This window comes from Oratosquilla oratoria, chromosome 11 (assembly GCF_046742065.1).
Source record: "Oratosquilla oratoria isolate Oo_2021 chromosome 11, ASM4674206v1, whole genome shotgun sequence".
In the NCBI taxonomy this organism is placed as follows: domain Eukaryota; kingdom Metazoa; phylum Arthropoda; class Malacostraca; order Stomatopoda; family Squillidae; genus Oratosquilla; species Oratosquilla oratoria.
Window position 1 is genome coordinate 55,249,809 of NC_134787.1, and position 24,166 is coordinate 55,273,974.

Below are 24,166 nucleotides of genomic sequence, written 5' to 3' on the forward strand. Positions count from 1 at the left end.
GGAAAGGGTGGTGGATGGGAGTGGGTATATGTTTTTTGATTTGGCTACCTCCCTGGGAAGGGGGAAAAAACCCTTGGTATATAGATAGATAGAAAGAAGTTATGTATTTGAGGTGAAGTGTCTGAGAAATATGTTTGGGGTTACAAGGTTGGATAGAGTGAGGAACATGGAGGTGAAGAGGAGAGCATGGTGTGGAAAGGGAGCTAGCAGATAGGGCTGATGATAGATTATTGGGATGGTTTGGACTCATGGAAAGAATGAATGAAGAAAGATTAACAAAAGAGGTGTGAAAAGCAGGGATGGATGGAGCAAACTTGAGGGGAAGTCCGAGGATGAGATGGATGGATGGGGTATAAGGAGCTTTGAGCAAGAGGAGAATGTCTGTTGAGCAAGGAATGGAGAAGGCAGGAGATAGGAGTGAGTGGAGGATGGTTGTCTGTGGATGATGTTTTAATGCAACCTGAAGGAATTTTTCCCCATCCATATGAGGGGATGGGGAGGAGGGGATTACTGTGTAAGTGAAGTGGCCCTTCTGTGGATATACTGTTTCTTGTTGCATTTGCTTCTGACCCAGGCAGTTGGCAGGAGTCAGGGATGACCTTTCATCCATGAGGAGCTAAGATGAGAAGGAAGTAGGGGTGGTGGATAGGAATGGAATGGGTGGAAGTGGATGCATGCCTTTGGCTTGGCTGCTTCCCTTATAAGGAGGAAGAAGCCCATGTTATTTAGATAGATAATTTCTACCACTGCCTCTGCCACACCAATTGCTCATGTGTAGATGTCTGTTCGGATAGGAGTTACCTAAGACATGTAATTATATCCTTTAAATCAGCGTTTCTCAACCAGGGTTCCCCAGAACCCTAAGGTTCTGCAAAATGTCCCTAAGGGTTCCACGAAAACAAGTGAGATAAGTTAATGCACTTTTGATTTTCTATTTAATTTCATATATGTAATAATTAAACACGCACAACATATTCTTGGTTATTGTAATAATGTAATATAGACATCATCCTATCTAACCTATTATTGCGATAAAAATGAAATGAGAAAGATATGATATGGTTTTTTTTGTTTTTGTTTTTTTTGCGCAGACGTTCCTTGAGACATGCAATCTATTTTAAAGGTTATGCAAGGGTAAAAAGGTTGAGAAATGCTGCTTTAGATAAATGTAGGGGGGAAAATCTCAGGATGGAGTGTCTTTACTGCATTACTTATGATTTGGGCAGTGGGCAACAGGGAAATGACTCTTCCTCCACAAGAAGTTAAGATGAAAGGAAAAAATATAGATGATGAATGTGAGTAGGATGTGTGGAGGTGAGTGCATACCTTGGCCTGCTACCTCTTTTATGAGGGGAAGAAGCCTTTGATATATAGATAGGATGGGTTGAAAAGAGTAAACAGATAAAAGGGTAAGATAAGCTAGATGTGTGATGAAACTAGGATTATTATTGTGTTCATCATGTAGACTAGTGTTTCTCAACCAGGGGCCTACAAAAACCTTCTAAGGGGTTCACAGGATGGTAGTTCAACAAGTTACATTTTATTCTGTCATAGCTCAATTATTTTATTTGTAAGTCATAATTACACAATGTGTTTTCATTGAGATGTCCAGTTTTTTCTATTTTTTCCCTGGCTAGTTGTGCCTCTCAGAATGTGGTAATGATTTGTATAATATAATGTTTCTGTCACTAAATGCTTAGAAAGACTGACTATATCCTATCTGATTTCATATCAGGGGAACCTCTGAATATACAAGTTGATGTAAGGGATCCATAAATCTTAAAAGGTTGAGAAACGCTGATGTAGATTGAGGTTTGGAATTAAAGCTGTTAAGCCTTGCACAACCTTATGGTCATACAGCATTCATGTTTTGCCGTTACTGATTGACAGGTTGAATGTGTAGTTTGTACGTATTTTGGAAATCACAGTACTTTTAAATCATTATTTTGTTATGAGAAGTTTTATTTGATAGGATGAAAAATATTAACATTTTGTGTGTTTCAGGTTCTTCTTTACTGGACCAATTACACACAACTTTTACAAGCTACTGGAATTACTGTTTCCTGCTAGCCTACCTAGAAACTGGATACGTCGTCTCTTGTTTGAACGCTTAGCCTTTGCTCCCATCTTTCTTTTCATCACTTTATATATTTTGGCAAGATTAGATGTAAGTATACAGCATCTGAAAAATTATTGGTGTTCATTAATTATATCTATTTTGTATATGGCTGGGGGGTGAGGGAGTAGGTGTGAGAAAAATTTGACGCAGCCTGAAGGGATTTCTCCCCGTCTTCTCCTTTTCTGCATGAGGGGACCGAGAGGGGGGTCGCTGATTTAATGAAGCGGCCTTGCTGTGGATGTGCTGTGTCTTGCAACACTGCTTCTGATCCAGGGCAGTGGACAAGATGCAGGGATGACCTGTCATCCAGGAGGTGCCAAGATAAGAGGGAGGGAAGAGGGTGGAGGGGAGTGGAGTGTGATAGGGATGGAATGAGTGGGAGTGGTATTTATGCCTTTGTTTTTTGGCTACCTCCCTTATAAAGGGGGAAAAAAGCCTTTGGTATATGTATGTATGTAAAAGCAATTTAGCAAGGCACAACTCCTCCACTACTGGGCCTGACAGCCAAGGTTTGAATTACTCCCACCACTTCTCTATGGCACCCCCCCCCCCCTCTTCATCAGCTCTGAATAAATTATTAAGGATGTGCCTGTGTCAAAGCACAGACCCACATTATACTTGAATACCTACCAAAAGGCCCTTTCCTCCCTTCAAGTGGATTGGCTGAGTGAAAGCTAAACCCAACCCACACATATCCAAAACTCATTCAAAAACCATACATAACCCTTCATATAAGTAAGTTTATTTGGCATTGCATCAATATACATGAAGTGCAGATAGTGAAAAGAACACATAGTTCGAAATAACGATTACAATTGCCGAGGATAACACAAAAAATCATGTAAGCATATTTCCATTGCGGTCCTCTTACCACCTCTTGAATGCATACATACATACATATACATACATGTCAAAAGACTTTTTCCCCCTAACAAGAGGAGTGGCAGGGAACAGGGAAGAGCCTTTCTACATAAGATGCTAAGATGGGAAGGGGAGCAAATGGTTTTTGGATGGGTGTGGAATGGGTGTAGGGTCAGTGTATGCTTTAAGAGATGGACAACCATTCCAACCATTCTTCATATGTTCACATTTTTTCCTGCCACCATTGCCCTCACCTCATCACCCCACCATTTGCTGCCTCTCCATCTATTTCTGCCCATCTCTCTCATCCCACACACCATCTATCTGCACTTTAACTTCTTCAATATTAGTCCAATATTTGCGCTATTTCATCTCTTACCAGCAGTATCACTCCATCCCTCCTTCACCCTTTCTCCATTCCTGACACCTTACTTATCATGTTCCTTAACTCTAACTAACCCTTTCCTTTCAGTTTCATTTCATTCTACATTTACAAATTCATATTTCTTCTCAGACATACTACCAGTCTCATTAATTTAGCTCTCACCTATACCCCATCTACACATTCAATGACACAGTTACTAAGATTTAAGTTAGATATCTCCTTCCAGACCACCTTTTATTACATGTATGAGAATATGGTAGCAACATTCTTCAACACCCCTACCACCATAGTGGGGAGGTGCTAAGATGAGAGGGAGGGTGGAGGGGTATGGAGTGTATTCAGGGATGGAATGGGTGGGAATGATTTTATGTCTTTTCCTTTTTGGCTACCTTCCTTGTAAGGGGGAAAAAGCCTTGGTATATGTATGTAGTTTACTGTGGTCCTTGCATTTTTTTCATAGATCCATAAAGACAAAGTTTTGTAGTTTTGTATGTATATTGATGATGGGCAGGGACCAACAGTGGTTACCTGCATGTGGTGGTCCTGTAAGATAGACATTAGAGAGGATCATCTCCATGCCAATTGTCTTCAAAACCTGTGTACACCCTCACTATCTGGAGGATCTTTGAAGGGCTGACACTTTGTCTCTCTCTCAAGATTTCTGTTAAAGTTGGCTATATTTCTTCCATCTTTTTCACACAAGGAAAACTGAGAATTGGTGACTGCTTCTTTCATACCACTAAAGTCAGTGACATAGAACTAGTTCCATACTAATACAGTACAGAAAACTTTCCAATGTTTCTTACCAAAAAGTTCTATGGGAGGGCTCAAGGACTGTTGCCATTCATTGTGAGGCTGTTGGTTTCCATTCATTGAAACTCAAGGCAATAATTGTGATGATAAACTCTTCCCTGAGAATAGCTGTGTATGTCAGCAGCTGGGTAGGATGAATGAGCCTTCCTGTACCACTGTACACTAAAGGTTGCAGCTCAAAGGGGCTAATTCCATCTGTCTTTTAGAAAGTTTGTTAATATATTTTTTTTTTTTTTTTAATGTGTGTATGTGTAATTTTCTTGTGAAGTTGTGTCAGGGATGTTTTTAAGGTGTCTTGGGGATCTGTCATTTATGTTGCTTATATCTTTGGACATAGTGCTGTATTTGCAGCTACAAGTACCCCAAACCACAGCAGTGTATATTAACCCGTTGCGGCCGATCGCGGTAAAATAAAATGTCACGCCAGAGACGACGGGGTAGGTGAAAAATTTTTTTTCTCTGTTTATGGGCTAAATCAACTCATTTGGGTCTAAATAGTAAGAAAAACATCAATAGACAAGTCACCTTGGCGTATTTTGGTGGTAGGGAGCAACCTATGAGACGACGGGGTAGGTGAAAAAAAAATTCTGTTTATGGACTAAATCAACTCATGTGTCCAAAATAGCACGTGATTTCCGCGGCATTTTCGCTAATGGGGTCGAGCGAGTACGCACAAAATAGACTATTCATATTTTACCCAAACAAGTCATAACTCTTGCTAATTTCGTATTTTAAAACGTGACGGATTATTACGTCAATCGTCGCTCGTTCGGCTTTTTATTCTGAGGCGCGGAAAATACATCCTCCATGTTTACCGTAAAATTGAACCAGTTTAGGAAACTGGCAACTCAATCAGGCTCCTTCCCTGGGAAGATCCATCACTCCTCTATCACGTGACACCCGGTAGAAGCTCAGGGGGCGGGTATTTCAAAAGTTACATAGCAACAAATGAAAGCCACTTACGCGACGGATCATTACGTCGATCGTCACAGCGGTAACCTTTTAGGTGACGTAATATTACGTCGGTCGTACACAACGGGTTAAGTTCTGTTGTGACTTAGAATACTTGTACTTTTATCAGTTTTATATATGACTTGTACCTAATATTTCTCAATTTTGCTTTCAGGGAAAGACCCACAATGCAACAACAAGACAAATGAAGTTAAGTTATTGGATGGCACTCAAGATGAATTGGAAGATTTGGACACCTTTTCAGTTCTTCAATATAACTTATGTTCCAATACAGGTAATCAACTTGTTCCATTAGTTTTATAATAATAATGATTACATTATTATTACTATAATCAACTGGAGGAGTGCCTGTATAGTTCCTCTTTACAAGGGAAAAGGGGACAAGTGTGAATGTAGTAGTTTCAGAGGGATTAGCTTGTTAAGTGTAGTTGGGAAGGCTTATGGGAGGATCTTGATTGAGAGGATTAGGAGAGGAACAGAAGGAGTAATTGGTGAGGAACAGTGTGGATTTAGGACAGGTAGAGGTTGTGTAGATCAGATCTTTGTGGTAAGACAGATATGTGAGAAAGCTATAGGAAAGGGGAAGGATGTTTTTTGGGCTTTTATGGATCTGGAAAAGGCCTATGATAGGGTAGACAGAAAGGCACTGTGGGAGGTTATGCAGATATACGGGATAGGAGGAAAGCTTCTAGGAGCTGTCAAGAGTTTTTATGAGAGTAGTAGAGCTTGTGTCAGGATTGGAAATGGAGAGATTGAGTGGTTCGAGGTAAAGGTGGGACTTCGTCAAGGATGCGTTATGTCGCCCTGGCTGTTCAACTTATACATGGATGGGGTGGTGCGAGAGGTAAATGCAAGGGTAGTGGGCAAGGGATTGGAGATGGTTAAAGAAAATGGAGAAAAGTGGGAGGTGAGCGAGCTGTTGTTTGTGGACGACACTGCGCTTGTGGCAGGATCGGAGGAGGGATTGAGGAAGTTGGTGGCAGAGTTTGGGAGAGTATGTGATAAAAGAAAGCTAAAGATAAATGTGGGTAAAAGTAAGGTGATGAGATGTACAAGGGGTGAAAGTGGCAGTAGACTGGAAGTGAGCATTAAGGGAGAGCGACTGGAGGAAGTGGATAGTTTTAGATACTTGGGTGCAAATGTGGCAGGAAAAGGTGGAGGTAGAATGTAGATTGAGAGAAGCGAGTAAATGCCTTGGTGGATTAAAGAGTGTAATGAGGAATAGACATTTGGGAATGGATGCTAAGAGGAGACTGTATGAAGGAGTGATTGTGCCAATAGCACTGTATGGGGCAGAAACATGGAACATAAAGAGAGGAAGAGAGAAGGAGTTTGAATGTGTTTGAGATGAGGTGTCTGAGAAGTATGATGGGGGTTACTAGGCTAGATAGAGTGAGAAATGAGGAGGTGAGGAGGAGAACAGGGGTGGAAAAGGAGCTGGGAGATAGGGTTGATGGAAAAAATATTAGGATGGTTTGGACACATGGAAAGAATGGGTGAAGAAAGACTAGTAAAAGAGGTATGGAAGGCAGATGTGGAGGGAGTGAACATGAGGGGATGTCCTAGGATGAGGTGGATGGATGGGGTGAAGGGGGCTTTGGGGAAGAGGAGAATGTCTGTTGAGGAAGGATGGGAGAGGACAGAAGACAGGGGTGAATGGAGAATGATTGTATATGGATGATGTTGTGATTGCATGAGGTGGAATGGGCGGGGGGATGTGTAGTATGTGTGAGCAAAATTTGATGCAGCCCGAAGGGATTTCTCCCCGTCTTCTCCTTTTATGCAGTGAGGGGACGGGGAGGGGGTGTCGCCGATTTAATGAAGCAGCCTTGCTGTGGATGTGCTGTGTCTTGCAACACTGCTTCTGACCCAGGGCAGTGGACAAGGTGCAGGGATGACCCATCATCCAGTAGGTGCTCAGATAAGAGGGAGGGTGGAGGGGTGTGGAGTGTATTCAGGGATGGAATGGGTGGGAATGATTTTATGCCTTTCCCTTTTTGGGTACCTCCCTTGTAAGGGGGAAAAAGCCTTGGTATATGTATGTATGTATGTATGTATAATCAACTTGTTCTGTTATTTTTATAATTATAGTGATTATTCTGGGGTGATTCTGCAAGATTGATTTCAAAGAGAATCATCTCCCAGCTGCCCATTTTCAAAACTCATCAACAAGCTCATCTCTATCAGAAGATGCAGCTCTTATGGTCTGACATTCAATAGCTGGATTGGACTTTTAGATTGTTCTCCATAGTCTTTAACTGTACCCATCTTTTCATATAATCAAAATAGATGTTAGTAACTGCTCCTCTCCTGCTGCTATAAGCCAGTGACATAGAAACTGTTCCTCACTAATAAGGCCTAGACTGGAGTATGCTGCGACTCTGTGGTTACCCAGTACCAAAAAGAATATAAAGAAAATTGAATGAATCCAGAGAGCAGCCACGAAAATGGCCCCAACACTTTCAAACCTGTCATATGAGGAGAGACTGGCTAAATTGAAATTACTGACTTTGGAACAAAGAAGAGAAAGAGGCAACCTGCTGACCATTTACAGAATCATGAAAGGCACAGAAGTCCTTGATAGAGAGGACTTATTAAATTGGGATAAGAGAAATACAAGGGGACATGATAAGAAACTCAAAAAGGATAGTTATAGAAGAAACCTGAAAAAAAGTTTTCCACACAGAACAAGCTGGATAAAATAATAGTATGTGTGAGATACAAAGATGGGGTACCACAAGCATAGCTCCTCAAGGCCTCCATTTAGATATGAAGTTGTTAGTATATTTTATGAAGAAGTTTGCAGTTGCTGGTCCTATTAGTAGCCATGCAATTTTTTTTATTAGAGACACATCTCAAAGCATAAATTATACTGAAGTGATACATACATATACCAAGGGCTTTTTCCCCCTTACAAGGGAGGATTACATGAGGAGGAATGGGCAGGGGGGTGGGGGTGAGGTAGTATGTGTGAGCAAATTTTGACGCAGCCCGAAGGGATTTCTCCCCGTCCTCTCCTTATATGCAAGGGGGGACGGAGAGGGGGGGTCGCCGATTAAATGAAGCGGCCTTGCTGTGGATGTACTGTGTCTTGCGGCACTGCTTCTGACCCAGGGCGGTGGGCAAGGTGCAGGGATTACCCGTCATCCAGGAGGTGCTCAGATGAGAGGGAGGGTGGGAGGGGTGTGGAGTGTATTTGGGGATGAAATGGGTGGGGGTGTTTTTGTGCCTTTCCCTTTTTGGCTACCTCCCTTGAAAGGGGGAAAAAGCCTTGGTATATGTATGTACAAGGGAGGTAGCCAAAGTCAAAGGCATAAACCCACTCCCACCCATTTCATCCCCACGTACAACACTCCCATTCATCAACCCTCCCTCCCTCTTTTCTTGGCTCTTCCTGGATGATGGGTCATACCTGCATGACTGAAGTGATAATTAGGTAATATTTAGGGTAGAACATTGATTAGTAACATAGATTTGTTATGTCAGTATAGGATGTCTTGCATTAATACTCTTTTTTCAGATATATCCATTTATCTAGAATCTTAGAAGTTATACTGCATGAAGCATATATTAAGTTTAGTTAGAAGTTATGGTGCATGAATCTTCTATCTATATACCAAGGGCTTTTTCCCCCTTACCATGGAGGCATTTATTGAATACCGTCACCGTCATCCAGGAGGTGCTCAGATAGGAGGGAGGGTGGAGGGGTGTGGAGTGTTTTCAGGGATGGAGTGGGTGGAAATGATTTTGTGCCTTTCCCTTTTTGGCTACCTCCCTTGTAAGGGGGAAAAAGCTTTGGTATATGTATGTATGTACCATGGAGGTAGCCATTTCATTCCCATCCATTCCACTCCCACCCACCACCTTTTCCTCCCTCTCTTCTTAGCTCCTCATCTCCTTATCATCCTTCTTCAAAGTTCATTGGCACACTTATCTCCATATGGTGGTGTAATCCTGAGGGGCTGGCATACAATCTAGAGATTGAGCTCAAGATCTCCTTCTATCAACTTAACTCTTTTTTTTATATGAAAGTTGACTGCCAGTGATTGCTCTCCTCCTACTACAATAAGTTGGTGACATATAAACAGTCCCACACACAACACAGACAACAGTCCAAAGTTTCTTCCCAGAGATATCTATGGGAGAACCCAAGGACCATTGACAGCTACTACGGAACTGTGGATTTCTCGTTAGTGAAACTTGCTATCTTGCTGCATTGCTTCTGACCCAGGGCAGTTGGCAAGATGCAGGGATGGCCTGTCATCCAGGAGGACCCAAGAAAAGAGGGAGGGAGGGGTAGGATTGGAGTATATGGGGATGAAATGGGTGGGAGTGGATTTATACCTTTTGACTTTGGCTACCTCCCTTGTAAGGGGGAAAAAGTCCTTGGTATATGTATGTCTTATTTTATAGGGGTGAACTCAGTAGTATTAAACTTATGTTGAATGTTTCATCTGTAACTACTGTGGTTAAACTATTGATATACTTCTTATTTTCCTAAACAGTATCGTCCCCTGTTTGCTAATTTGGTAGCAGTTGGATGGATTATATACATTGCCAAGAAGAGGAGACAAGCTGCAAGCAAAGGCGATTCTGCTACCTCATAGAAAGTATATGTTTTTTATACTTTTATAACACTTTATCCTGAGATGCTGAGGTTCCAAGAGGGGAATGGTATTGAATTGTTTACATAGAGGGTTTACTGTAGATACATATGTAAAAAGTGTACTACAAGGTATTTTTACAGTACTGTACACAGCATTGAGTAGTTTGGAAGGAATATGGTGTTTGTTATGTATGACAGTGTCATTCTTTGCGAAGTTTCATCATATATAATGGACTAAGTTTGTTACATAAAGGGTAATTTGGATGAAAAATAGTGTTCGTTATATCTGGAAATTGCTACAAGGTTCGATATATTGAGGACTTATTGTAGATGCATAAGTACTTGGAATTGCTCAAAGGGGGATTTAGCCCAAGCTTGCACAGAATATGAATTCAAATCTAAATATGATAATTGGAAATCAAGGATATAGACTTAGTTAAAAATGTACATGAATTTGAGGCTAGGTACAGTGAATTGGAGAATAGGAAACAGGAACCATTGAACATTGCTTTTTTTCTGTACTGGATAATACAATTATGTGAATATACACAACTCGTGGCACAGTTGGTAGAGTTCCCGGCTGCCACTACAGAGGTCCGGGTTCGAATCCCATCCATGGCTGAAATAATTTCAGTATCACTGCACTGCAGGTTGTGACTCCAACTCTCATGGGCAGGGAGTTGGGGGTGTGTGTGCATATAAGGTCACAGCATTACTCATAGATCAGTCATATATGAGCTCTGAGCTCTCTTCCGGGAGGGAAATAGCTGTCAATCACAAGTCCAACACATGATCCAAAGACATGGTGAATATACACCTATAATGGCTTGATAATACAGTGGCACCATTCTTGATTGCTAATTCAGCCATCTGAGTTCAAGTCCCGCCCATGACTGAAAAAAAATTCATCATTGCTGCACTCTGAGCTGGCACTCCAGTTGTGGTGGGCAAGGAGATTTGTATGTGTGTAATGTCACAGCACAACCCATAGATTAGGCTATACATGAGCTCAGAGCTGATATCCACAAGGGTAACAGCTGTAAATCATAAGTCCAACACATTATCCAAGACCATAATGAGTTATACACACACATACATGCATACATATAAGTTTTGTCAAGACTTCATTCTAATGTCAGAAATATAATTTATAGCTGTGTAAATTCTTTATAATGGATAGATTAATCATGTGGTATGAGAGTCCATCCTTCCATCCATCCACATCCATAAATCAAGGGCATCATCCCCCCATACCAGGGAGGTAGCCAAAGTCAAAAGGCATATACTCACTCCCACCCATTCCACTCCCATCCACCACCCCTTCTTCTCTCCCATCTTAGCTTCTCATGGATGATAAGTCATCCCTGTATCCCACCCACTGCCCTGGGTCAGAAGCAATGCAGCAAGACACAACACATCCACAGCATAGCCGTGTGGGTTAATTGGGAACCCCTCCTCCTTTCGCTCATGCAGAAAAATAAAAGACAGAGAGAGATCCCTTCAGGCTACCTCAAAATAGCATTCATACATGACCATTTCCTAACCCCATCCCCTACCCACTCCCTTGCATCACAGTATCATCATGAGAATCAGTTTCATAAATAAGACTACCACATTCATGTACTTTGCAGTCATTGTGTAAATTGACATCCTTTTTGATAGGATTTTCTATCGGATTGGATAAAGAAGCACTGGCTAAGATAGTATATATTTTAAGAATTGGTAAGATGGGTGCTAACTTACATTCCATTAAATTATTATTTGGTGCTAACTTACATTCCATTATTTTGTTATTAGGTGCTAACTTACATTCCATTATACTGTTATTAGGTGCTAACTTACATTCTAATATAATATGAAAATAGATTCCTACTAAGAGAGCTACATGAAAGTGTGTAGTGTGTTTTAATATACTTTATGTTGTTATGTTTCTATTTAGGTGAAGGGATTTTATATTGTTGCCAATAATTATCATCATTATCTATGAGAATTATCATTGAAGAGGTGGAGTTATAGAGATGGTAGATACTTTAGGAAGATAGCAGAAAGAAGGGATAGTAAAAGTTCAAAAATCACCATCATTCTTCTTCCGGTAGAGATTAGTCTGTGGTCAGAAAAGAATGTTGTGATAATCAGGTAAAGGATGAATTCCAGTCAGAAATGGTCTCGGTCAAGTGGGACCTCTCTTGTAGTGCAGGGTATGCCCTGCAGCCTCTTCAATACAGTGATGCCTATGTAGGCGTCATGAGGCGCAAGTGGATACGAGGATGCCGGTATCGGCGTCTTGATTATATTTATTTTGTAGTTGTAGCTGAGTAACCCCCAAATTCTGTGAACTGGCTGGATCATGTTTTCTGTATTTATTATTACTCAGTGAGTAATATAGCAGTGACTTTGTTTTATAATGCAAGTACTGTGATGTATCAATCATTGTACCTGTGGCATCTGATGCTGTGCACAAGAATTTGACTTTTATTGAAGAGGTTAATAAAATCACATGGGAAGCAGGATAAATTCCAAATGATATGCCACTAGATTTTACCCATAATCCCTCTGAAACCAAGATGAATAGAATAGCTTGATATTTGCCAGAATAAAAGGAAAAATGTCATCCAGAAGAGGAGAAATTAATTGAGATAGGTCATATAGCAAACCTTTGATAACATTGTAATTGTTGAGTCAGAATTATAGATAATTTGGTATGTAAATTGTATTGGAATACATAAGAATGATCTAAGCATTTGCCAAAATATTTACATAAATGTGTGTGAATTGTATGGATAAGGCATTAGGTAAACCTGAACAGGGTGCAGACAGCACACGCGCACACACACACACACACACACAGGCCTGAAAAAGAATAGTTTTCCCCACAGAGTGATAGACATCTGGAACAAGTTGGACAAAAAAGTGGTGTGTGCAAAAACAATTCATGAATTTAAAAACAGTTTAGATAAAATGAGATATGAAGACAGGACACCACGAGCATAGCTCCCCTTCCTGTAAAATACAACTAGGTAAATACAACTCACAGAGTAATAGACATTTGGAACAAGTTAGATGAGAAAGTAGTGTGTGCAAAAACAATACATGAATTTAAAAATAGTCTAGATAAAAATGAGATATAAAGACGGGACACCACGAGCATAGCTCCCCTTCCCGTAAAATACAACTAGGTAAATACACACACACACACTTGAATTCGGTGGTGTGGTTGGTAGAGTCACCAACTGTCACTATGGTGATCCGGGTTCGAATCCTGCCCAGGGCTGAAATAATTTCAGTATCGCTGCGCTTTTAGTCGTTACTCCAACTCTCATGGGTGGGGAGCTGGGGGTGTGTGTGCATGTAAGTTCACAGCATTGCCTATAGATCGGTCATACGAGCTCTGAGCTCTCTTCCGGGAGGGAAGTAGCTGTCGATCACAAATCCAACACATGATCCAAAGACCATGGTGAATATATGCGCACATACCTGACTTGTTGGCGCATTGGTAGAGTTCCTGACCACCACTATGGCAGTCCAGGTTTGAATTCCGCCCAAGACTGAAATAATTTCAGTATTGCTGTGCTGCAAATCATTACTCCAACTCTTGTGGCAGGGAGTTGGGTGTGTGTGTGTGTGTGCATGTAAGGTCACAGCATTACCCATACATTTGTCATATATGAGCTCTGAGCTCTCTTCCAGGAGGAAAATAGCTATAGATCATGAGTCCAACATGTGATCCAAGACCATGGTGAATCACGCACACATGCACATACACAAGGTCTGGCCATAGAAACAAACTGCTGAGGATGCAACCATCATACAGGAGATGCCAGACACCTCATTTTACACTGCTCTGTCATGTCCAGACAGCAACACAATGTTCTTTCTTGATTGACTTATGAACAAATTTGGTGCCTGTTGTCAGTTACCTAGGAATGGTGGGTCTCCTGCAAGACTATTACACAAGCATATTTTATTATTTTTCTCTTGTTTCTAAGATTTTTGTTGTATTTTATGTTTTTTATAAATACAAAGTCCTCATTGAGGGGCACTGTCCTAGCCTTCCAGTAAGGGGGAGTTTGTGACGTTAAACCATATCATCATCACATCATGAAAGTATTAAAAATGATTCAGCATCTCCGAATTTGGTATAATTTGGCAGAACCAGTCCAATCCATACAGCCTTATCAAGGTTTTAATATAATTCTTTCTCTACCATGGTAGTATCATTGAGGAGAATACAATAGTCTGCGTTTATAAAATTGATGCTACCCTTGCGGGATTGGCATAATTCAGCATGGACAATACTTCAGTAACATTTGCAGAACATGTAGTACACACATTAACACCCTGAGAGTAGTGTATATATGAACAGTTGAAATTCATCATGCACTGAAACAGTAAGTGGATAAACAAGTACAGGTTTCTTGGGATCAGTGCAATCAGATTGTTTTACTTCCCTCTTATTGAGGATTTTGTTGAATTAATATGTATAAATTTATATGTTGATATATGGTCTTTGTTTATTCCTATTTAGAAAATAGAAAATGTGCAGAGAAACTGAAAGTTTGAATAGAATTAATTATTTAACAGCTGTTCCTAGAAAAAATAACAAGGTTACAACACATGGTAGTATGAGTACAACAAATGAAATGGGTACATACATACAAACACCAAAGGCTTTTTTCCCCCTTATAAAGGAGGTAGCCAAAAAAGGCATAAAAACCACTCCCACCCATTCCATCCCTTACATACTCCACTCCCATCCACCCTTTTCCCTCACTCTTATTTTGGCACCTCCTGGATGACAGGTCATCCCTGTAACTCGCCCACTGGTGGGGGCACAGTGACTACCCATGGATTGATCTAAATATTCCGTACACCATAAAGTAAGTCTTAAAAAGTAAATATGTATAGAAGACTTTCTACTCAGATTTGTGTATTTTTGTGGTTTTCCAAACACTATGGATTAATTATGAATTTAACATAAAAGTTTTCCAATTTGTACATTCCCATTCACCACCCCTCCTTCCCTCTTTTCTTGGCTCCTGGATGACAGGTCATCCTTGCATCTTGCCTAATGTCCTGGGTCAGAAGCAATGCAGCAAGACACAGCACATCCACAGCAAGACTGCTTCATTTAATTGGCAACCTACCCCCTCTCTGTCCCCTCATGCAGAAATAGAGAAGATGGGGAGAAATCCCTTGGGGTTGCTTCAAAATATCATCACATATAAACACTAACTACCGTCCTTCCACCCACTCCCTTACATCCATCACAGCATCATCCATACACAACCATTCTCCACTCACCCCTATCTTTTGTCTCATCCCTTCCTTCCTAAACAGACATTCCTCTCTTTCCCAATGCCCCTTTTACTCCATCCATCCATCTTATCTTTGGTTGCCCCCTGAAGTCCACCCCATCCACTTCAGCCTTCCACATTTCTTATACTGATCTTTCTTCATTCATTCTTTCCATGTGTCCAAACCATCCCAATACTTTCTCATCAACCCTATCTCCTAACTCCTTTTCTATCCCCCTCTCCTTGTTTCTCACTCATCCCAGCCAAGTAACCCCTACCATACTTCTCAGACATTTCATCTCAAACACATTTGAACTCTTCCTCTCTTATGTTCCATGTTTCTGCCCCTTACAGTGTTGTTGGCACAATCACTCCCTCATACAATCTCCTCTTAGCATCCATTCCCAAATGTCTATTTCTCATTACACTTTTTAATCCCCCAAGGCATTTACTTGCTTCTCTCAATCTACATTCTACCTCCACTCCTCCCTTTCCCGCCACATGCATCCCTAATTTGTGCCACTTGGAAATTTTTAGGGGAAGGGTGTGGTATCCTCTGACTACCATTGACAACAAAGTCCTTAGGCTTTAATGATCGTTGTTGCTTCAAGTTTCACCTGCAGCTCCATAGTAGCTGGCAATAGCCATCAGACCCATTCATACATATCTGAGAAAAAACATTGGATCGTTATGTGTTGTATTTCTGTCACCAGCCTATAGGATACAATTTGCAGGTTCTCAGCTCTCATTGTATGAAAAAGTAGAGGAAGTAAAAACTGATAGACATACAGTATATCTTAAGGCCTTGTTAGGTGACTTAAGTGCAAACCCTTTGGGGATGCACATGTAGATGGAGATAAGGATGTTGATGGGTTGTGAAGAGAGGCAGCAGGAAGATGATTCTAACATGTTTTGTAGGATCCCCACTTGTAAGCATTAGTTTCTTATCACAGATCTAAATTCCGTGTCATGAAATCACAATTAAAATGTGAAAAATATGTACATTTTGCTTAAAAAATCAACATAAAAGAAATTAAACATGTTGATTAAGGAAACAATTTAAAGATCATGGATTGGCAGAGAAGAAAGGAACAGGTTAAAATGGAAGAATAAGTGATAGAAGTTATGTAAAGAGTGACTCAGAGGTTACAGACTGGAAAGGATACCATATTTTATATACCTGTTCAGACCGAAAATATGTGTAGGTTAAGCTAATACACCAAGGATGTGATAGATCAGAAAGTAGTCTAGTCATACACAATGGTTAATTAACAAGTCAATTAGCAAGTTTTGGAAGTAAGCAGGCAAAGGCAAATTCAAGAATATTTGAATCAGGAAATACGTTTCCGAGGAAGAACAAGCAATGACAAGGAAAAAATAAAACCAAGGGAAATAATGGGGAAAGAACAGAACAAGAGAAGCTCCATTTTTAAAATTGAACATTGACGATATGTTATCTATAGCATGATCAAGGGTATTTATAGTCATATTCGTTGGCTGCATTTAATTGCGTTCTCTTACATGGCAGGGCCACATATTTTTTTTTCTAACAACCTTTTAGTTCTTGTGCTACCTGACTACTTACATCAGTAGTTGCTTGTGGTCTATTTGAACAACGACAAAACCAGAATGTAGTATGGGCTTTTTTATGGTCTTTCCTCTCTGTTCTCTATTGAACTCTCATCTAATGATTTTTCCCATTTTCCACAGATTTATCCTTTCTATGGTAGAATAAGAAACTTGCACAGTTGGATACTAAATGTAAGTGATAAGACCGAATCAAAGGGACAGAAAAAAAGAGAAACCAGGCATATTTTAACAACGGTAAGGAAACACAATGTGACATAAATGTATGTGACGCAGTGGTAATGACAAAACATTCTATAAATTATGGAAGTATACAACTTAAAAATAATATGAACGGACAGATGTAGTCTACAGGTGGAAAGTGCGGGCGGCGTGAAGAGAAACATTCTTGCCGAACGTCGCGGTCATCTTTCCACATTAGGCAGCTAGTAATATTTTAGTTGTTGCCGACCGTCATCGTAAACGCTGGTTGAACTTGTCCGTGTTCTTTAACTTAATTTTCAGTAGTTTCCGTTTCGTCTTCCTCGAGATTTTCTTGCTAAGTGTCTACTCCTGTCACAGTTGTTACAGTGTAAGTTGGGGGCAAATCATCTTGTGTATGAAAATTCTACAACGACGACACGGTGAGTATGTAGCGCGACTATCTCGCTTCATCTGCCCTCTCGTGTTTCTGCCTCGAAGTCAGGACACTTTGTTGTTTGACATTCGATGTGTCGTAGAACTGTGCAGCTGCAACTGCAAAAAATCTAAAGTGGCGCTCTCTATTCCCATGCGGATGACTAATTTTCTATTCCATCTCTATCGTCCTTCATTTCTTTTTCAAGCCATAATCTTGGGTTCGCACAGCCGCTGATGCACTGGTCTCGTATAACTTCTTGAAATATAAAGAATGACGCCTTCTTTCGTAATTTTACGATGAACTGTGGTAAAGTTTTGCGTTGCTATTGTCGTTGTAGGCGAATTTGGTATCGCTTCAACGCTGTGACCCCGTGGGTCCTGAAATACTCATCGAAGCATCTGAGCATAACCTAATCCATTCGGCTTGGTTGTTTGGTGCGGTATATGCGTCGCAGATGCAATGCCACCAGATGTACCCGAATTGATTTCTTCCGCTTCTCTTCAGTCACTCCCTCAGCGTAGATATTCACATCAGTATCTTGTTTCCACGTCTTCGCCACCTTTTCTAACTAGAAATGTTCCACACCGGCTTGCATTGGGCATCTTAACTTCTTTGTGACAATAACACTATTATCGGCTGAAAGAAACCTGCACAGCGAAGCTATAGCGATAATCCCATACCACACTCCTGGTCATATGGCCATTTCCCGAAGGTTGAGTGTGGTTTGAATTTTCCGCCAAAATCATCGGAAATTTAAAATTCCCGGCTCTGTGCAGGCATGCGCATTGTCGACCCCACCTCCCCCTCCCTATCCCCTCCCTTCTTACCCGGCTAGCTCGAGCCGGACGTCGCGTCACTTAGCATCGCGGAACCAGACGAGTCGGTCACTCCACAACCCACCTTCTTTTCATGCCGGTAAGTCTGGTTCCTGCTCGTGCTCGTGTGTTCTCGTAGGGAGCCCTACCTGTTCTCCTGCAGTTTTTCCCCTTCGGTGTTGTGTCCAGACACCTTTGGGACACCCCTTCTATGATTATCATTATTCTATTTTCAGACCAAACGCTTGTGTGTGGAATCCGGCTGCACAGCCAGGATCTCGTCAGACGGCCACCACGACCTCTGCTCCCGCCATGCCCCTTGTTTCTCACAAGCTGGCTTTAACCCCCTAGCCTGCGTTGTGTGCAAAGCGCGGGTTGAGGAGATTCGTGCTGCTCCTCCCAAAACCCGTTCCAAGCTAGCCGCCCTCGAACTTCTTCGGGAGGCATGGCGCAGAGCTCGGAAATTGAAATCCGCTGACGACCCCCCCCCCCTGGTGTGGGCGGATCCGGCGTTAGGCGTGGAATTGGGCCTCGTTCGCCCTCGCCATCCGTCTCCCTATGTCTCCGAGACTTCCGTTGGTGGACAACCTGGGCCTCTCGGAGTACAAGGGGACGAGTCTGATGTTGCGGAGTATGGTGTCCCCGAGCGTCCTCAGGCCTCTCGGCAGCCCCATACATCCGACCATCAAGGGTCCTTAAAACCCTTACGGCTTGCTTTGTCAAGCACCCCCACGAACTCGTCTTCCTCCCTAGTTCACTCACGTGAACCCGGCAGGAAATCTCGCTCGAAAAAGAGGTCTGCCTCACCGAGGTCCAGGACGCTCAGCTTGTCCCCACCCTCCACAGCCTCTCCCCCCAACTCACCCTCCCTTCCTCGCTCTCCTTTTCCTCGCCGTAAATCCCACAAGGGCAGGGAGCCGGGGGACGAAACGAGGGGAGAGGGAACTCTGGCTGCCCAAGTGGCTGCCCTCCTTCCGTCCCTGATAGGCCCCGTCCTTGAATCGGCCCTATCACATTATCCGGCCTTTCAGGCCGCGCAAATCATAACGCACCCCTCTCCAGAGCAACCTCCTATTGAACCTACGGCTCTAGCCCCCCCTCCCACTCTCCCTCCTGGTCCTTCCCTCCGCCCCTCCGTGCCGGCGACAGGTATAGGACTAGAAGGCCCCTCTCAGGAGGAACCCCCCAATCAGACGTCCGTCGGGTTGGACGGGGTGGAGGACCACTACAGTTCTTCTTTACCTTATCCTCCTACCATGACGGACTCTTGAGTTCACCCCTTCTCATGGTGTGACCTTCCCCGGTCCTGGGAGTACTCGTTTGGAGAAGATCACAAGCTAGTGGCCTGGTCTCCCGACTACTCGCTACTGGAGGGCTGGAGGAGGAGAGATGACGTTATCCTAAAGTGGGCCAACGACGCGGAGGGGGCTAAGGTTCTATATAAGATTCGACCCCTCTCCGCCCCGGCCTCCACGCCCTCCAGGATTTCCACCTCTAACACTCTGGACGCATTAGGTGCTCTCCTGGAGAACCCTCGTTTAAACCCTGATGGGCATATGTTTGTCGACAGGTCGGGGGACTCACCGGCGGTAGCACTCTCCCCAAACGCCTGGTTCCCGCAGGAGAAAGGGGAGAAAGCCTTAGACATCCCTGCTCTCGAGCGGGCCCAAGACCAACCCAAGACGGTTCCTCCTCGACGGCATATCCCTTCATCATTCCCCGTCGTCCTGCCACCACCCTTCGCGCCGGAGGGCCTGCGCGATTGCTTGTGGCACTCGGGCAGGGACCCCGCCCTCCCCCATCAACTTAGTGAACCGAAGGCTAAGTTGCTGACGACGGAGGCCTCGACCAGACAAGACCTTGCCTCTACCATCTCGACCGTCACGGCAATGGCGATGATGAGGAACTGGCTGACGACGCTCGCCACGAGCTTTGAGGACTTCCCGCGGGAAGAATTGAGGTGAGTGGGATATTTCAATCTATAGAGGGTCCAGACCTGTCCTGGCGAGAGACGCTCAGGTAGCGTCTTCACCCAGGACGGAGCCTCTTGACTAGCGCCCGAGGACGAGGTCGTTCGGAAACGACCTCGGCTTCGCATATGTTATACGTTCTACAATTGAGCGATGTGACTTTATTACACCCTCCGGGGATCGGGATCCTTCTCGCCCTACTAATTTGATTCGCGTGTTTTCTGTATGCAGAGACACCCTGGCGGCACTCTCTACCGTGGCAGAGGGTACAGCCAACATGGCGTCATCAGCCCTACCCCCAGCAGCGAGGGCCTTCACCGCGGCTCGTCTGGCAGCTCGTCAGTCTGCAGCGCGGTCGGCCCCGGAGATAGCTCGCCGGGGCGTGGTGAGAGCAGCTCCCCTTTCCCGTGGTCTGTTCGACCAGGAAGCGACAGACCGCGTCTTCGCTACGGTCCCGACCGTCATCCAGATCCAACAACCCTCCCAACCGGAGATTCCAGGACTTCCTTCGGAGACACGCGATAGTGACCATCTCCGCTAGCACAGTTCTGGACTTCCTGTCTTGGCTAGCTGACACCACCAACAGGGCACCGGAAGGCCGACCCAGGCCATGCCCCCCACGCCCACAACATCAGAGGCCTCGCGGCATCGCTGGCGTTTCTCCGCACCCACTCTGTGGAACGGGTGCAGGACCTCGGGGGCTGGGCATCAGCAACTTCCTTCAGGACACGGTATCTCTACCACTCGATCACCCCTGTCCCATGTGTCGCCATGGGAACGGCTCCACCCCTCTTCGCAAAAGAAGGGGGGGGGGGGCAAAGGGCGACCGAGGGGTAGGGGAAGGCCCAGGAACCGCTGAGCAAGATACAATATTCTACATAGAATTTATGCACTATGTGAATTGTACAATATTATTTTTATAAAAAATAAATAAATAAATGAATATATATATATATATATATTGATATTGATATCGATATAAGTAAAAAAAAAAAAAAAAAAAAACAGGTCGAAATGGACATGACTTCTCCTATCCAACTTAAGCTAATCTATAGTCATGATGGTCAAGAACTTTACCATGTTGAAATTAATTTCAACGCTCACTGTGACTCAGGTCGAAATGACCATGACTTTTCCTATTCAACTTAAGCTAATCTGTAGTCATGATGGTCAAGAATTTTACCATGTTAACTAATTCAACGCCCACTGTGACTCAGGTCGACATGAACATGACTTTTCCTATTCAACTTAATTTAATCTACAGTCATGATGGTCGAGAATTTTACCATGTTAAAATTAATTTCGACGCTCACTGTGACTTAGGTCGAAATGACCATGACTTTTCCTATTCAACTTAAGCTAATCTGTAGTCATGATGGTCAAGAATTTTACCATGTTAAACTAATTCAACGCCCACTGTGACTCAGGTCGACATGAACATGACTTTTCCTATTCAACTTAATTTAATCTACAGTCATGATGGTCGAGAATTTTACCATGTTAAAATTAATTTCGACGCTCACTGTGACTTAGGTCGAAATGACCATGACTTTTCCTATTCAACTTAAGCTAATCTGTAGTCATGATGGTCAAGAATTTTACCATGTTAAACTAATTCAACGCCCACTGTGACTCAGGTCAACATGAACATGACTTTTCCTATTCAACTTAATTTAATCTACAGTCATGATGGTCGAGAATTTTACCATGTTAAAATTAATTTCGACGCTCACTGTGACTTTAGGTCGAAATGACCATGACTTTTCCTATTCAACTTAAGCTAATCTGTAGTCATGATGGTCAAGAATTTTACCATGTTAAACTAATTCAACGCCCACTGTGACTCAGGTCAACATGAACATGACTTTTCCTATTCAACTTAATTTAATCTACAGTCATGATGGTCGAGAATTTTACCATGTTAAAATTAATTTCGACGCTCACTGTGACTTAGGTCGAAATGAACATGACTTTTCCTATTCAACTTAATTTAATCTACAGTCATGATGGTCCAGAATTTTACCATGTCAAAATTTATTTCAACGCTCACTGTGACTCCGTGATATCACGGTATGATGACGTCAGTGATAAATTGACGTCACCATGTAGTCCTATGACGTCAATTTGTGTCCCTGTGACGTCACGAGACGATCCTATGGCGCCATGATCAATCCGGTGACGTCACAGTATAATCACATGATGTCACTAGGTATTAAACATATAGAAGTCCGCTTGTGGGTGACGAGACGTCACAAATTGCCATAGCACACTATTGGATGAAGACGCTCGCCACGGGCTTCGAGAACTTCCCGCGGGAAGACTTGGGGTGAGTTGGATACATACCGAGGGTCCAGGCCCGTCTTCGTGGGAGACGCTCAGGGAACGTCTTCACCCAGGACGAAGCCTCTTGACTAACGCCCACGGACGAGGTCGCTCGGAAACGAACTTGGCCTCGCATACTCCCTTTCGGTTTCTCGCTTACCCCGAGGATTTTCACGTAACTAGTGAGAGTGGTAGGCGTACGTTGGACGGAAGCAAGCGTCTCCACACTCATGTTCCTAGACGGCTAGTTGATGCATTTGCCCACCGGGGAGGGTGCATCGGCCGACATCTCAATGGCTCTGAGTGTGTTGGCGGACGTGGAGTTCGGGGTGGACTGGGACGGGTCTGCCCTTGCTCCCACACAGACTTTATTGGCTCGGGATTGAGTGGGACACAGTCAGCGTCCTTCGGGTGCTCCCCTGCGCCAAAAGAGCGTGCTTCTCTCACACGTCCTCCCTCCTTCGGTGGCGGGGGGGGGGGGGCCCTCAACTTCGCGACCCCGGCCCTTCCACTGAGCCGCTTGGGGCGCCGACGGCTGGTACGGGAGGTCGACAGGAGCATACTGCTTCTCCCGCGTGACCTGCCCGGGCCGATACCCTCAGCACTCCACAGGTTGTTGCGTCCCTGGCTTCGGTCGGGGGCCCTACGCCGGTCGCTGGAGTTTCTCCGCACCCACTCTGTGGAGCGGGTGCGGGACCTAGGGACTGGACATCGACGACTCCCTTGGGGACACGGTGTCTCTACCACTCAGTCGCCCCTGTCCCATGTGTCGCCATGGAAACGGCTCCACCCCTCTCATCTCAAAAAAGTGGAGGGGGCAAAGGGCGACCGAGGAGTGGGGAGGGGCCAGGAACCGTTGAACAGGATACAAATTTCGTATAACAGGATACAAATTTCGTATAATTTACGCATTGTGTGAACAGTGCAATGTTGTGCATGTCACATTCTTCGGCGTGGGTACTTGACGTTTCTGTCTCCCCTCTACTGAGTGATAAAATGAATAAGTCTCCCATAGGAAAGACACACGTAATAACGGTTTGATTCAGGCTTCACCTCTCCTCCCACCTGTCCTCGTCTCATGCATAGCTTCGCTGTGCAGGTTTCTTTCAGCCGATAATATTTCTTTGTCGCGGCTCGTGCCGCTTAAATTCTTCTTATCGGCTTAAGAAACCTGCACAGATTTAGGGTCCCTCCCTCCTCCCACAGGCGAAGCCTTCATTTCTCATTGAAGTGACGCGACGTCCGGCTCGAGCTAGCCGGGTAAGAAGGGAGGGGGAGGTGGGGTCGACAATGCGCATGCCTGCACAGAGCCGGGAATTTTAAATTTCCGATGATTTTGGCGGAAAATTCAAACCACACTCAACCTTCGGGAAATGGCCATATGACCAGGAGTGTGGTATGGGATTATCGCTATAGCTTCGCTGTGCAGGTTTCTTAAGCCGATAAGAAGAATTTAAGCGGCACGAGCCGCGACAAAGAAATATTTTGGACTTAGTAATAATTTACTCGACACTTTTTCCTTACATTTTCACTGTCCTATTTTCGCCTATTGTAGCGAGGCGACAGATAACAGCAGGTTGATTTCCTCGCTACAATTCACAGGTTCTCATAGGAAGTACTTCTTTAGACAACCTTAGTTCCCGTTCAAGCCTCATGACATCCTTTTTTTCGATTAGAGCACAGCACTACCGCTCACGGTCTAAGTAGATTTAAATAGATATGTTCATGGGGTCTCATGTCATTACTTCAGTGGATCAAACTTGAGCTTAAGTTCATGTTTTAGGGTAGAAAATATCCTCAATC

General features: G+C 43.6%; 3 protein-coding genes across 5 annotated transcripts in view; all 3 read left to right on the forward strand.

Moving 5' to 3' along the window:
- Window positions 1-14,255, forward strand: part of LOC143029834 (peroxisomal membrane protein 2-like) — a 20,470-nt gene extending 6,215 nt beyond the window's left edge. For 2 of the 3 annotated variants that reach the window (XM_076192917.1, XM_076192918.1), the window contains exons 4-6: window positions 2,005-2,167; window positions 5,305-5,424; window positions 9,656-14,255. In XM_076192917.1, the coding sequence (XP_076049032.1) occupies window positions 2,005-2,167; window positions 5,305-5,424; window positions 9,656-9,757 (385 nt within the window). In that variant the 3' untranslated portion in view covers window positions 9,758-14,255. The remainder of the gene's footprint in view (window positions 1-2,004; window positions 2,168-5,304; window positions 5,425-9,655) is intronic. The other variant, XR_012966882.1, reaches the window with a different exon arrangement.
- Window positions 14,256-18,048: 3,793 nt separating this feature from the next.
- On the forward strand, window positions 18,049-19,476 carry LOC143029495 (uncharacterized). The gene is made up of 2 exons (XM_076192153.1): window positions 18,049-18,171; window positions 18,308-19,476. Exons 1-2 carry the CDS (start codon window positions 18,166-18,168, stop codon window positions 19,340-19,342), a joined length of 1,041 nt encoding a protein of 346 aa, XP_076048268.1. The 5' UTR covers window positions 18,049-18,165; the 3' UTR covers window positions 19,343-19,476.
- LOC143029496 (uncharacterized) lies at window positions 19,372-20,915 on the forward strand. Its single transcript, XM_076192154.1, has 2 exons — window positions 19,372-20,031; window positions 20,273-20,915. Exons 1-2 carry the CDS (start codon window positions 19,628-19,630, stop codon window positions 20,580-20,582), a joined length of 714 nt encoding a protein of 237 aa, XP_076048269.1. The 5' UTR covers window positions 19,372-19,627; the 3' UTR covers window positions 20,583-20,915.
- Window positions 20,916-24,166: the final 3,251 nt, after the last annotated feature.

Coding starts and splice junctions, on each gene's coding strand:
- LOC143029496 (XM_076192154.1), top strand. CDS start 19,628: ATGTTTGTCGACAGGTCGGGGGACTCACCGGCGGTAGCACTCTCCCCA. Junction 20,032..20,272: donor TTCCCGCGGGAAGAATTGAG/GTGAGTGGGATA, acceptor TTCTGTATGCAG/AGACACCCTGGCGGCACTCT.